The sequence below is a fragment of the Ascaphus truei genome, chromosome 2, assembly GCF_040206685.1.
Source record: "Ascaphus truei isolate aAscTru1 chromosome 2, aAscTru1.hap1, whole genome shotgun sequence".
Classification (NCBI taxonomy): Eukaryota; Metazoa; Chordata; class Amphibia; order Anura; family Ascaphidae; genus Ascaphus; species Ascaphus truei.
Genome location: NC_134484.1, coordinates 141,268,030 through 141,281,380, shown reverse-complemented (window position 1 = coordinate 141,281,380; position 13,351 = coordinate 141,268,030). Strand labels below are relative to the sequence as shown.

Here is a 13,351-nt window from a genome sequence, read left to right as displayed (position 1 = left end):
AATATGTTTTTAAAAAAAGAAGAAAAATTGAACCTCTGCGTAGGACTGCCTCTTTACTGCACATTCACTTACAAACATGCAACAATTATTTTTGTTTGCATAGTTCTCTATAATGTATTATATTACATTATATTAAAATGTAGAGAAGTAAGTAGGCCATTGCGCAGAGCTCTTAAACGTGTGGCGCCAGACTCTTGGATTGGCCATTGGACTGTGTGCTCCTACTGATTTGTTTGCTGCTATGTACAGTTTTTCACACTAAAACTCACCCCGCATGGCACAGATGTTATAGATGCTTGCAATATGTAATAATAATATTTGAAAGTGTCCTTTGTAAATGAAATTACAGGCAGTCCTCGGTTATCCGACACAATGCGTTACTCAAAATGGCGTTGTAAAGCGAAACGTTGTAAAGCGAAACACGTTTTCCCATAGGAACACTGTTTAAATGAAAGGTTCCGTTCCTGAAGGCATTTTTAACACTAAAACACACCAAATATTTTTTGCATGCAATAAGATATGCAGCACACACATAAATTATATAGTGTATATACTGTATTATATATATAATATAACATAATAAATAATATATTATATAGTATAATATAATATTATATAGTATAATATTATATAAATACGCTCTTACGACGCTTTGCAACGTTGTTTATGTGAATGTGTATATATATATATACACACATACACAACGTTGCAAAGCGTCGTAAGAGCGTTGGATAAGCCATTTTGGCGTTGTAAAAATTAATATAGGTATACATTGCATAGCGTTGGATAAGCCATTCGTTGTAAAGCAAAGCGTTGTAAAACGAGGACTGCCTGTACAATATTATCGTAGCTCTCGTATTTGTAAACTTTTTCTGATCCAAACCCCTTGGAAAACGTGTTGATAACTTTTGCCGTAGCGAGGGCCGGTGCAAGGGTATTTGGCGTCCCTTCCCCCTCCACAATGAAGTTTCAATTTTTTTTGTAAATGTTATACACCAATTTTCTCTCCTCCCCATTCTTTCTCCCTCCCCACAATCTCTCCCTCTCCCTTATCTGTCGCCCTCCCCCTTATCTCTCTCCCTCCCCTTCTCTCTCTCCCTCCCTCATCACTCTTATCTCTCCCTGCCTCATCCTTAACCTCCCTCACCCCTCCACCTCAATCTCTCTCAGCCCCTACTCATCCTCTCACCCCCTATCCTCTCTCTAACCCCCCTTCCTCATGCTCTCTCACACCTACCCCCCTTCTTATCCTCTCACACCCCCCCCCCCCCATGTTCAAATTGCTCACCTGGCTTTGGAGGTTTTCCCTGTCACCGGAAGTTGTCACTTGCACTGGCCCTCTACTTCCAGGTCGGACGCTGGGGTGGGCTCTGCCCCCGCCGTCCTCTCCTCTGCTCCCTTAAGTCCTGCTGCTGCCCTCCTCCTCCTGCTCTGATTAGTCCCGCTTCCGTCGCCATCACCCTCACCACTCCGCCCCCTAAAATGTGCCCTCCTAGGCAATCGCCTATGTTGCCTAGCGTTTACACCAGCCCTGGCCATAGCGCCTTAGCTAAAGCATCTCCGTGACTAAGGCTGCGTCCGTTGTCCGTGCGATGCAAACAAAAGGCCGTACCTCAATGAGGAAGGCAATAGAGCGCGCTCGCTGAAGCACGGGTGGGCGCGTGATTCCCGGGCAGACATATTGATTTTGACGCGAGACGGCCGGGTTACATTGGCTGAACCGCTCATGTGACGTCACAGGCACGCCTCCCCGTCGCATCTCCCCCTCCCCGTCGCATCTCCCCCTCCCCATCGCATCTCCCCCTCCCCATCCCACAGGCCACGGATCACCTCTGCAGTAAGAGCTTGCGACGCCATGAGCTCCATCGCGGGTGCGCCTCCATGTGCTGCCTCCATCGCGCACGCTTCCATGCGCTCTATCGCGTGCGTGACTGCATGGCCTTGGCCTAACTGCTCAGATGTTGTGTTGACATTTACTTAATTTTCCTCCTCCTCCTATGCTAAATGAGCATACATTTACAAAAACAGATGGTTTTCGATAAAATGCGAATTATTTTTCTTCATTTGCCATCAGAATATATACATAACTAATGCCGCCACATACCAACATTCCATGAGTTCAAATCTAGGGCAATTCTTAGTAATAATCTGCACCAGATTTATCAAAGAAAAGACCGTTCAATGGGATTTTGTGTAATAAATCTGGTGTAGCTTTTTGGCCAAAAATTGCACCAAAAAAACGCTTATATATGACCTCCTGAATCTTTTTTTTCTATCAAACTCTGGTTTAAACACTGCAGAATTCTTCTTGTCTCTGAAATTCCAGGTTTTTTTCTTTTCTTTGTTATCCACTGACTATTCCCTCATGTTTGACTGTCTGGTTTGTGCTCTACTTTAGAAAGCAATCATGCAGCGCAATTGCCATAAAAGCTTGCGATTTTGTTATCTTTGTGCATGTTTCCAGAGCTCTGAAATTGCCAATCTTGCAAATTCCATCTCAACTGCTTATTTGTCCTTCTAAATCTTCATACCAGACAGATACGTTTCCTTCACATATTTGTGTACTCTGCTCTGTGTTTCATCAATGTATTCTTTCGCTCTACCCTAAATGCAGTTTCGCTTTTTACTTGGTCCACTGCTTTAATTTCATTTAGTACAAAATCATAGTGAGTAAGGCTCTCCATAAAAAAAATGTATAATATTTATGTTATAGGTCTATAACAGGAAGCATCTGCAGGGATTTCTGTGAGACTCCAAAAGTTTATGTCAAATAATATCTGTATATTATGTCTGCACAGAGTAGATATGTGTGCAGACAGCAGACAGAATTTTTGTTATTGTAACAGTGTTTCTCCCACCCTATGGGAGATTCCCCTGTTACCAGGTGTATGTGCATGCTACCTGTTGGTTCACAAGAGGCTGAGGTGTCCGCCGATGGTTGGGGTGACTGCAGAACAGGCTTCTGGGGTACATACCCGACATTTACTCCCTGGTACTCAGCGCCTCCATCTGCTGTAGGCTCCAGACGTATGAAGGTAATCTCCCACAGTAGAACAGACTCCTCTCCCTCGAGAAAGATTACACACCAGGCGGGAGGTGTATATATAACAAGAACTGGTTTATTCTTCTGCTCAGCACAGTCTCTAGGCAGTCCTGCCCAATGCAGTCACAGCTCTGGTCTCTCAAACTTCAGATGATCCCTGGACCTTCACTACAGGTCAAGGGCCACACAGTAGTCCTCCTAGCTCTTCCCTGATCTTCTAGCTGGACCAGGGCAATAGGTAATCACTCACTCCCCCGAAGGGAAGATATCCTGGGCCTGCCAGTGCACAGCAGCCTGTTGTGATAACTTGTCTCTCTCACGGTAGAGACCCAACTAACAATTTGGAGATGCAACCCCCTTGAGTACAGCATAGGGAGGGTACCCTGTTTGAATCCAGGATTGGGTAGAAAACAAACCTGATCCCACCTCCTCCCCTGTCACTCAAGGGTACTGCCTGAGTGGGGAAAACCCATGATTGGTCCTAACACTGTCTGCTGTTACCTGGACTGACATGCCAGGATAGGGCAGAATAGTAGCCAGGCATAGCACAACCCACACAACCCTTGCAAGCTCAGAACCCAAACCCACCACACCATGTACAGTTATGTGAAAAAGAAAGTTCACCCTCTTTGAATTCCATGGTTTTACATATCAGGACATAATAACAATCATCTGTTCCTTAGCAGGTCTTAAAATTAGGTAAATACAACAACACATGACATATTACACCGTGTCATGATTTATTTAACAAAAATGAAGCCAAAATGGAGAAGCTATGTGTGAAAAACTAAGTACACTCTTACTGCTTCCATAGGAATTAAGATGCCAAGTAGCAGACAGGGGCTGCAAATCAAACGCCCTTGATTAATTGATCATCAGCAAGTGTGAACACCTCTATAAAAGCCAAAGTTTTAGCAGTTTGCTGGTCTGGAGCATTCAGGTATGTGTTAACACAATGCCAAGGAGGAAATACATCAGCAATGATCTTAGAGAAGCAATTGATGCTGCTCATCAATCTGGGAAGGGTTATAAGGCCATTTCCAAACAATTTAAAGTCCATCATTCTACAGTGAGATAGATTATTCAAAAGTGGAAAAATTCAAGACAGTTGCCAATCTTCCCAGGAGTGGACGTCCCAGCAAATTCACCCCAAGGTCAGACCGTGCAATGCTCAGAGAAATTGCAAAAAAACAAGGCCTCAGCTAGCATGTTAAATGTTAAAGTTCATGACAGTACAATTAGAAAAAGACTGAACAAGTATGGTTTGTTTGGAAAGGTTTCCAGGAGAAAGCCTCTTCTCTCTAAAAAGAACATGGCAGCACGGCTTAGGTTTGCAAACTTGCATCTGAACAAACCACAAGACTTCTGGAACAATGTCCTCTGGACAGACGAGACCAAAGTGGATATGTTTGGCCATAATGCACAGCACCACGTTTGGCGAAATCCAAACATAGCATATCAGCACAAACACCTCATACCAACTGTCAAGCACGGTGGTGGAGGGGTGATGATTTGGGCTTGTTTTGCAGCCACAGGACCTGGGAACCTTGCAGTCATTGAGTCGACCACTAACTTCTCTGTATACCAAAGTATTCTAGAGTCAAATATTAGGCCATATGTCCGACAGCTAAAGCTTGCCCGAAATTGGGTCATGCAACAGGACAATGATCTCAAGCACACGAGCAAATTTACAACAGAATGGCATAAAAAGAAAAGAATCAAGGTGTTGCAATGGCCCAGTCAAAGTCCAGACCTCAACACGATTGAAATGCTGTGGCTGGACCTTAAGAGAGCTGTGCATAAACAAATGCCAGCAAACCTCAATGAACTGAACCAACGTTGTAAAGAAGAGTGGGCCAAAATTCCTCTACAACGATGTGAGAAACTGATAAAGTCATACAGAAAACGATTACTTCAAGTTATTGCTGCTAAAGGTGGTTCTACAAGCTATTGAATCATAAGGTGTACTTAGTTTTTCAAACATGGCTTCTCCATTTTGGCTTTATTTTTGTTAAATAAATCATGACACGGTGTAATATGTCATGTGTTATTGTTCATCTGAGGTTGTTTTTACCTAATTTTAAGACCTGCTAAGGAACTGTCACGCTTGTGCTCGCCACAAATCAGGATCGGACCGCAGGGCTGAGGTGGGGATGTAAATACACCGACCTTAGGCCACGAAGCCGGTTCTGGATTGCGCAGCCAATCACAGGAGAGAGGTTTGAGGGCATTTCTCCAATGAGAGAGCACCGAGGCCAGACTGCAGTAATTGCCAGCATAGGTGGATGTGAGGGGAGGTTGTCTGGAAACAGCACAGTTCTGTAAGGAAAGGGTTTCCACCAAACCCAGGAACGGATTCCTTACAGGAACAGATGATTGTTAGTATGTCCTGATATGTAAAACCATAGAATTCAACCATGGTGTACTGTTTTTTGACACAACTGTATATATTTGTCAAAAGCAGTGATACTGTGATTGTGACCTCGTGTAGAACAAAAGACAAGAAGCCACAATGCTACATCCGATATGGCAAATTATATAGTTAAATTCTTATCTGTCTCTCTAGAGCAGGGGTGGGCAAACTATTTTTCAATATAGCCACAGGTGTGGCGAATTAGAAGTGAAAATAGCCACACCATATAAAAATTGAGGTATTATGTTGCGCATGCGAAAATTTGAAACACACACTGTTTCTCAGGGCCATTCTATAGTGTGTGCGCCGGAGCTTGTGCGAACGCGCATGCACGTGACCCATGCTTTTTTTGTGTATGCTGTGAGCGAGTGAGGCACAGTGTGTGTGTGTGACTGTGTGTGTGTTATAAATACGTTTGAAATAAATAAAGAAATACTTTAATAAATTATTTATTAACATTGTACATACACACACATTTCAGCGGCGGTAGCGAAATCTTTCTTTTCCTCATTCTCCCCCTTGTCAGCCGGTCCCACGCTCACTGCCGTTATAGAAAGGCTGACAAACCTCGGCCAACTATAACTGCCACGCACGCACACGTTGCAGCAAGCGCACACACTATAGAACAGCCCTCAGACTGCAACCCCCCCTCATCCTCTCATGCCACCACCACTACCCTCTTCATCATCATCTCCTCACCCCCCCTCATCACATCTCATTTAACCCCCACTCATCACCATCTCATTTAACCCCCCTCATCTTCTCCCAGCACCCATGATCTCCCCCGGCACCCTTGATTCTCCCCCTCCCCCCCCCCCCCCCGGGCACCTTGATTCTCCCCCCCCCCCCGGCACCCTTGATTCTCCCCCGACTCGGCACCCTTGATTCTCCCCCCCCTGACACCCTTGATTCGCCCCCCCCCCCGGCACCCTTGATTCTCCCCCCCCCCCCAGCACCCTTGATTCTCCCCCCCCAGCACCTTTGATTCTCCCCCCCCCACCCGGCACCCTTGATTCTCCCCCCCCGGCACCCTTGATTCCCCCCCCCTCGGCACCCTTGATTCTACCCCCCCCCCTCGGCACCCTTGATTCTCCCCCCCCCTCTCGGCACCCTTGATTCTCCCCCCCCCCCCCTCGGCACCCTTGATTTCCCCCCCCCCCTCGGCACCCTTGATTCCCCCCCCCCTCGGCACCCTTGATTCTCTTCCCAGCATCCTTTCTGCAGTCCCCCTCATCAAGCACCCGCACGCTCCCACCCCCAATGCCTACCAGATTGCGGCGCACCGCCGATAGGAGAAGCGGCGGCAGCAGTGGTGGCGGCCGGCGGCAGTGGTCGCGGGCTGGCATTTTTGGATGGCGGGCGGCGCGGGCGGCTGGCTGCAGGCGTATAGTACATCATGCAGGTGCGAGCTGGGGGGGTGTGCGCATCACCGCGTCATGCTGGAGTGATCTCAGAGGGGAGGGAGCACAGGTTGGAGCAGGCGGGGTGTGAGAGGGAGGAGAAAGTGTTACACAGCGGGAGCACGCTCCTTCCCTACCAAGGAAGGGGAGAGGGGGGGTTGAGGGGGCCGTCGCGGGCCGCAGAGAGAGTCAAGGCAGCCCTGTTCGCCACACTTTCCCTGCCAATTTGCCACAAATGGCGAATGGCGATAGGGTTGCCCACCCTGGCTCTAGAGTAACAGATAAGTATTTAACAATATAATTTGTTATATTCGATGCAGCATTTGGGCTTTTTGTCTTTTGTTGTACAGTATTAACTGTAATTTAAAAACAAAACATAATTTTTTTTAATATGACAGGAAAAAATAACCACTTCACCTACCTAGTCTGCCCATTTACTCGTCTGTTGCAAAACCTCAGACCTGTTTGATTTCTGTTTGATTTTTGGCTTTCTTTCATTTTTAGGATAGCCTTTTGTCGCTCCCAATATTTTTAAAATTCTCTTACTGTATTGTTTTTAGCCTTTGTAAGGCTACGCTTATAGTGCCGGCGACGCGACGGTCGCTGGAAAATCAAATAGAGATGACTTCCAGCGATCGCTGCCAATCCGTTGTGCCATCGCGTCGTGCTTACAATAAGCGCATGCGACGGCGGCAATGCATTTGTTTTGCCGCGTCGTCGCGTCGCTGTCGCCGGCACTATAAGCGCAGCCTTAGGAGGCTATATCAGGAATCCACCACACTTCCTGCGTGGAAGTACTTTGTCTGTCACATTCCAATTTGAGAGCATGATCTCTTGTTCTACCCAGAGCTCTGTACTTATTTCATACTCTCCTAATCCATTTTAGCCTTTAGGCCTTAACAGCCTTGTTGGTGAACTACAGTCTGGTGCGTCTAGTTTGGTCTAGAAAAACATAAAGCTCAAGATAAGTAAGCAAGTTTTCAACCAACCTTCCAACTCTGGAGGGCTTCGGAGGACCATTGCTCATTCTATTCACATTTGGAAATTAGACTACAATAAAAACTAAGGATGGATAATTCCTCCCTAAGGGCTGTTATATACAGCATGCGGCCGTGCATGCCTATGCGAACGAGCGTGCACGTGCCGCATGCGTTTCATGAGTATACTGTGTTGAGTGTGTTTGTGTTTGTTTATGTGTATATGTATGTGTGTGTATGTATATGGGTGTGTGTTTGTGTGTTTATGTGTAATTTATTATTTATTAAAAAAAAACATTAGTAAAAAAAAATGTATTAGACTTGTGCAGACACACAAATACATACACACATACACACATACACACACATACATACACACACATACATACATTTGAGCGCAGGCAGCGGCACGAAAAGATGATTTTCCTCATCTTTGCCGCTGTCTGTCGACTCCCCTCTCCCTGCCGTGCATGCGACCCTTGTATAGAAAGCCTGACTGACGTCAGCCAACTAAAAATCCGAGCGCGCGCACGGCGTGGCACGCGCCCGGCACTATAGAACGTGCCTTATATGGGAACCCATCTGAGATGAAAACATTTGATTGCCTGAATGGGGAACTTGGTATACTGAATAGAAAACAATCTCAAGCTGACACTTTTTTTAAACGACAGAACCCTTTGACCTGCGTTGAAATAGTTTCTTTTAACACGTCACATGAAAAAGGCCTAATTTCCCTGCTACATAACTCTAACAAAATGGCACCTTCCACCATACTGTATGTGGTGGGATTGCCCTAAAATCTCCCCACTCTGGATAGCCGTTCAAAATGTACTAAACAAGAAACCAATCTGAAATCTAAATTTAGATCCTTGGTCAGCTCTTTTAAACAAACCTGTTCCAGAAATGTACAGATATAATAATGAATTCATAACCCAAATCTATATGGCTACAAGATGAGCTATTGCAACCTCCTGAAATAAAATAACCCTCCCCTCCAACCTTTTCTTCTTTCTGTAGCCCCCTCCCAAGCAAAAATTTAAGCAAATGTAATAAATCTGAAGTTAAAAAAAATAAAATCTATAAACTAAAGTGTTTATGGAAAATGAAAGTGGCACAATCAAAGAGCTAAACAGCTCTCAGCTACACAACATCTTATTTTTATTTGGGGGTTCTGTTTACGCTGTCCATATCAATTTATTATAACAGGGACGCACAAATTTTATTTGCGTCGCCCCTCCTACCTGCTCTTCTCAGAGCACCCCCCACCTTACCGAGTGTGGCGTCATATGATGCCACGGGGGCGTGTGCGTCACGTGACCCGCGGCGCCATTTGATGTCATGTTATTGTGGCAACCATGACGTCACATGACCCCGCGGCATCATGTGACGCTGCGTTGCCATGCCGACGCCTGACACCAAGCTTCTGACCAACGGTTAGTGTAGTCGCAGAGGCCTTGCGCGGTCCCCCGGCACTTAATTTAAATGTCTTGGGGAAGAGCGCGGGACCTCTGCAACCTCCCGTGCCCCCCCCCAAAAAAAAATCTACCGTCCCCAGTTTGCGCACCTCTGTATTATAATATAGTAACCGACAGTAATATAATTGTTATCTATATGGGTTTTTAGGTTTGTTTCCTGCCATATTAAATCTTGCAAGCAACGCAGATATTACCACCAATGCTACCTGCGGTGAAAAGGGACCAGAGATGTTTTGCAAACTCGTAGAACATGTACCGGGACGGCCAATAGGAAACCCACAATGTCGTATCTGTGACCAGAACAGCGTCAATCATAAAGGTAAATCTTTTACTTATATCTTCAACTCTTATCATGTTTGCCGTTTTATTACTATTTGTTATGATTGCAAAAGTACAATGTTATTTATGTGTTCTTTACAGCAGTCTGTGGGTTCTTATATGTCTATTGCAGAAGCCATGATAGGGTTATGAACACTTGCATGCTCTGTTCACTACATATATATATACTGTAGTCATTATCAAATCATGGGCTCTAGGAAGACTAGAAAAAACAGTTGACAATGTAATAGCTAGACAAGATATGTCCGAGCTAGGCAGAAATCCTTTTTCAAACCCACATAAACTTGGAAATTACAAAAAAAAAAACTACACCAGCCTCTTCTTATACTATCTTTTTTTTATATTCTGTCTATTCTTGTTTGCTTTCTTCCCTTCCTGCCTTTGTTTCTTTCTTCCCCGAGCACCCACGTTTTTCTCTCTCTCTATTTCTCTGTTTGCTACACTCCTCCCCAACCCCAGTCTATATATTTCGTTTGCCCAGATAAATTCATGGTTTAACCTGTTCCTTTTAACAGTTTATTTCATGGTTTTGGTTCCTCCTTTCCACCCAGTCCCCTCTTTCTTCCTCCCATTGGGTACTTGTCCCTGTTTTCAATGAATCACTACAAAGACTTCTCAGCCACAGGTGTGCCCTGGGTCCTTCAAATGCTGTTAAAGTTCATCAGATGCTACCACGGTATGGTTCCTCACAGCTGGTTCATGATGTTGTTGCACTAAGACACTTGGGCAGCATCCCAGATCCCCATACACATAATTAATTAACATCTGTTTGTTAGGGGGGGGGGGGGGGGGAATGATAGAATTGAGTCAGTGTATTTTTTCAGCCTGTGGGACAGGTATGACTTTTGCAATTGCGCAGCAATTGTAAACCATTATAAAGTATCTGCTCTTTGTGGAACGTCTATCCAAAATATATATATATTTTTAAATTGTATTTATTTACAGAACGACACCCAATTTCAAATGCTAATGATGGCACCAATGACTGGTGGCAAAGTCCCAGTATTCAAAATGGGAAAGTGTACCACTGGATCACAATAACTCTGGATATGAGACAAGTAAATATACTATTATTTGTTTTACTCTCTTTTAATAGCTAACATGTACAATACACATTTGCATGTTATTCCACTGTCATTCTATCCTGAAGGGCCAAACTGCACCTACTATTTAAAGCTGTAATCTGCATTGCTATATATATATACACACATATATGTACACACACATGCATACAGTACATAAATACATATTATCAATCTGAATTGAGGGAGACTTGGTCCTTAATCTTGGAGTTTTACGCATCTTCAGCTATTAATAGTTTAATTTTCTCATAAAAGCATAAAACATGGGTCATGAAAGTGAGTTTGTGCACAACAATAAGTAAATACCATCACATAACAAGAGATTTTAAATATTTATCATTTATATGAATCATACATACAAAAAAAATGAAAGTTGGTTTTAAAGCATTGAAGGTCCAATATATAAGGCAAAGTAGTGCTACTGCTTTAAAGCTAACTATATATTACATCATAGTCATTGTACTTAAACAATTATTCTTGATCGGCTTCTGAGTTATACCCTCTTCTGTAAAACATAAAGGCATTAGTCTCAATTGCTCAACATTTTGATCTGCGCTGCAAAGCTCTTGGGGAGTTAACATGTTAAAAACAACGTTGATTGATAATGACCACATCTACGTTAATTTACTCGTCTAGTACAACATTGAAAATTGTGGAATCACATTGGTATGAGCATGTTGGTAAAATGTTCTAGCTTTAGCCCACAACAATACAACATTTATTGTGTTTTCTTTGATATTGTGCTTTTTACAGTTAGGCTCTTGGGCCTAAATTTGTAAAGCTGTTAAACATTTAAAAGTAGGAAACAGCAGTAACGAGGAGGGGTTATGGTTGAGGTCCTTCATGGTATTAACATTCCACAATTGTTGGGGTGGGAGTACCTCATCTAATAGGTCTCAAGAAGGGAAGCAGGCACTGATATTTGTAAATGATGTGGAAGAAGGAAGGGAATACCTTCAGGCCGTGGTAAAAAAAAAACCAAGCTAAATATTCAGTTTCAACTTCCTTTGATCTGCCATAATGATAGAGTAGTCATGTAACTTCTGGAACCTCAAATGTCTCATATGTGCATTCTTTGTTCTATCTGTTCATATTCTTTACATGTTGATTTCACCCAACTATAGCTATATACACTATATTTACCACATTATACATCGATTTATAAGCTCCCTGAGGCAGGGATTCATTTTCCCATAGTGTGTTTTTATGTTTGAATTATTTTTTGCCACTATAATTCCCTCACTCTATGGTCTATTGTGGCGCTATATAAATAAACATATACATATGTATGGGTAAAATATATTAGGACTTTGGATGGTATTTTTATTTAATGATTGTTGGTTGTTTATTGTTCTTAAAGAATTCTCAGTCATTTTAAAACATGTCGTTTGGTGTAATTGGAAACAATTATGCAGTCTAGTAATAGAGGTTCTTTTTTGTTAGGAGAGTTAGTAGCTTGGACAGAGATGATGAATGAGGGATGTTTAGTATTTCAGTAACCTTTAGATCAACAAAGAACATGGAGGTTAAATGAAATGAAGTGCTTTGCCTCAAGCCATTTTAGGTCACAATAGACATCTTGAAGCACAATTTTATCCTGCATACACTTGACAACATCCTTGACATTATGTTCTTATAAAGATTTCCTCATCTTCACCATTTTATGAACAAGGGCAAAACTTTTGAGTTTGCTCAGCGTTAACGTACTACATCAAGCACAGTGCCAAGTGAAGTGTCGGCATTGTGCTGTTGGAAATGATTGACACTGCAGTTGTAACATAAATGTTTATTGGAAAGGAGGCAGTGTTATTAGTCAATCTGTTTACTTCAATGTCTGCCTTTCTGTAGAGCACTCACTTCTTCTGGCTATTGTGGTAACCATGTCATCCAAACTCCAGAGCTCTATTGTGTATTCTTCTACTTCGGCCTAAGAAGAGGGGGTGGGAAGGGGGGAAAGGAGGGGTACTGTGAGGCTCCAGGTCACAGAGAGTCTTTATTATTCAGCACTCTGAATGTACAGTACATTTAATTTACATATTTATTTCAGGAATCTTACTCTCAGATGTTCACTTAACTTCCAGGCTAATGGTGCAGCCACACATAGCTCACACACGTTTTGAAAACGACTTAGTGAAGTAGTTCGACCAAATGCAATCACTTTTTTTCGTTCCTTTCAAATTTAAGATGTTTCTTTTTTAGCAGGGACCAGGCCACTCATGAAAAGGTGTAGACACTTTGGCTCCCATTTCCAAAACTGTGCTGTGCCATATGAAACCCCATTTTAATTGGCTATAAGATGTCTTTCAATGTCAGAAGTTGTCCTATGGAAGGGTTGCTCAACTCCAGCCCTCAGAACCCTTTAACGGGTCAGGTTTTCAGGATATCCCAGCTTCAGCACAGGTGGCTCAATCAAAAGGCTCAGTATAAGTCTGAACCTCTGAGTGAGCCACCTGTGCTTAAGCAGGAACTCATTGAGCCATTGTTCCAAAGCAGGATCTGATTGAGCCACCTGTGCTGAAGCAGAGATATCCCAAGAACATGACCTGTTGAGGGGGGACTTGAGGACTGAAGATGAGCACCCCTGTCTTATGGCATAGCACTGCTGACTAAATATGAGTCTTT

The 13,351-nt window shown here is 43.4% G+C and overlaps 1 protein-coding gene across 1 annotated transcript in view; it reads left to right on the top strand.

The window, feature by feature from the left end:
- The window catches only part of LAMA1 (laminin subunit alpha 1), a 190,397-nt gene that overhangs the window by 31,894 nt on the left and 145,152 nt on the right, over positions 1 to 13,351 (top strand). The window contains exons 2-3 of the mRNA XM_075585330.1: positions 9,457 to 9,627; positions 10,593 to 10,705. Of these exons, the coding sequence (XP_075441445.1) occupies positions 9,457 to 9,627; positions 10,593 to 10,705 (284 nt within the window). The remainder of the gene's footprint in view (positions 1 to 9,456; positions 9,628 to 10,592; positions 10,706 to 13,351) is intronic.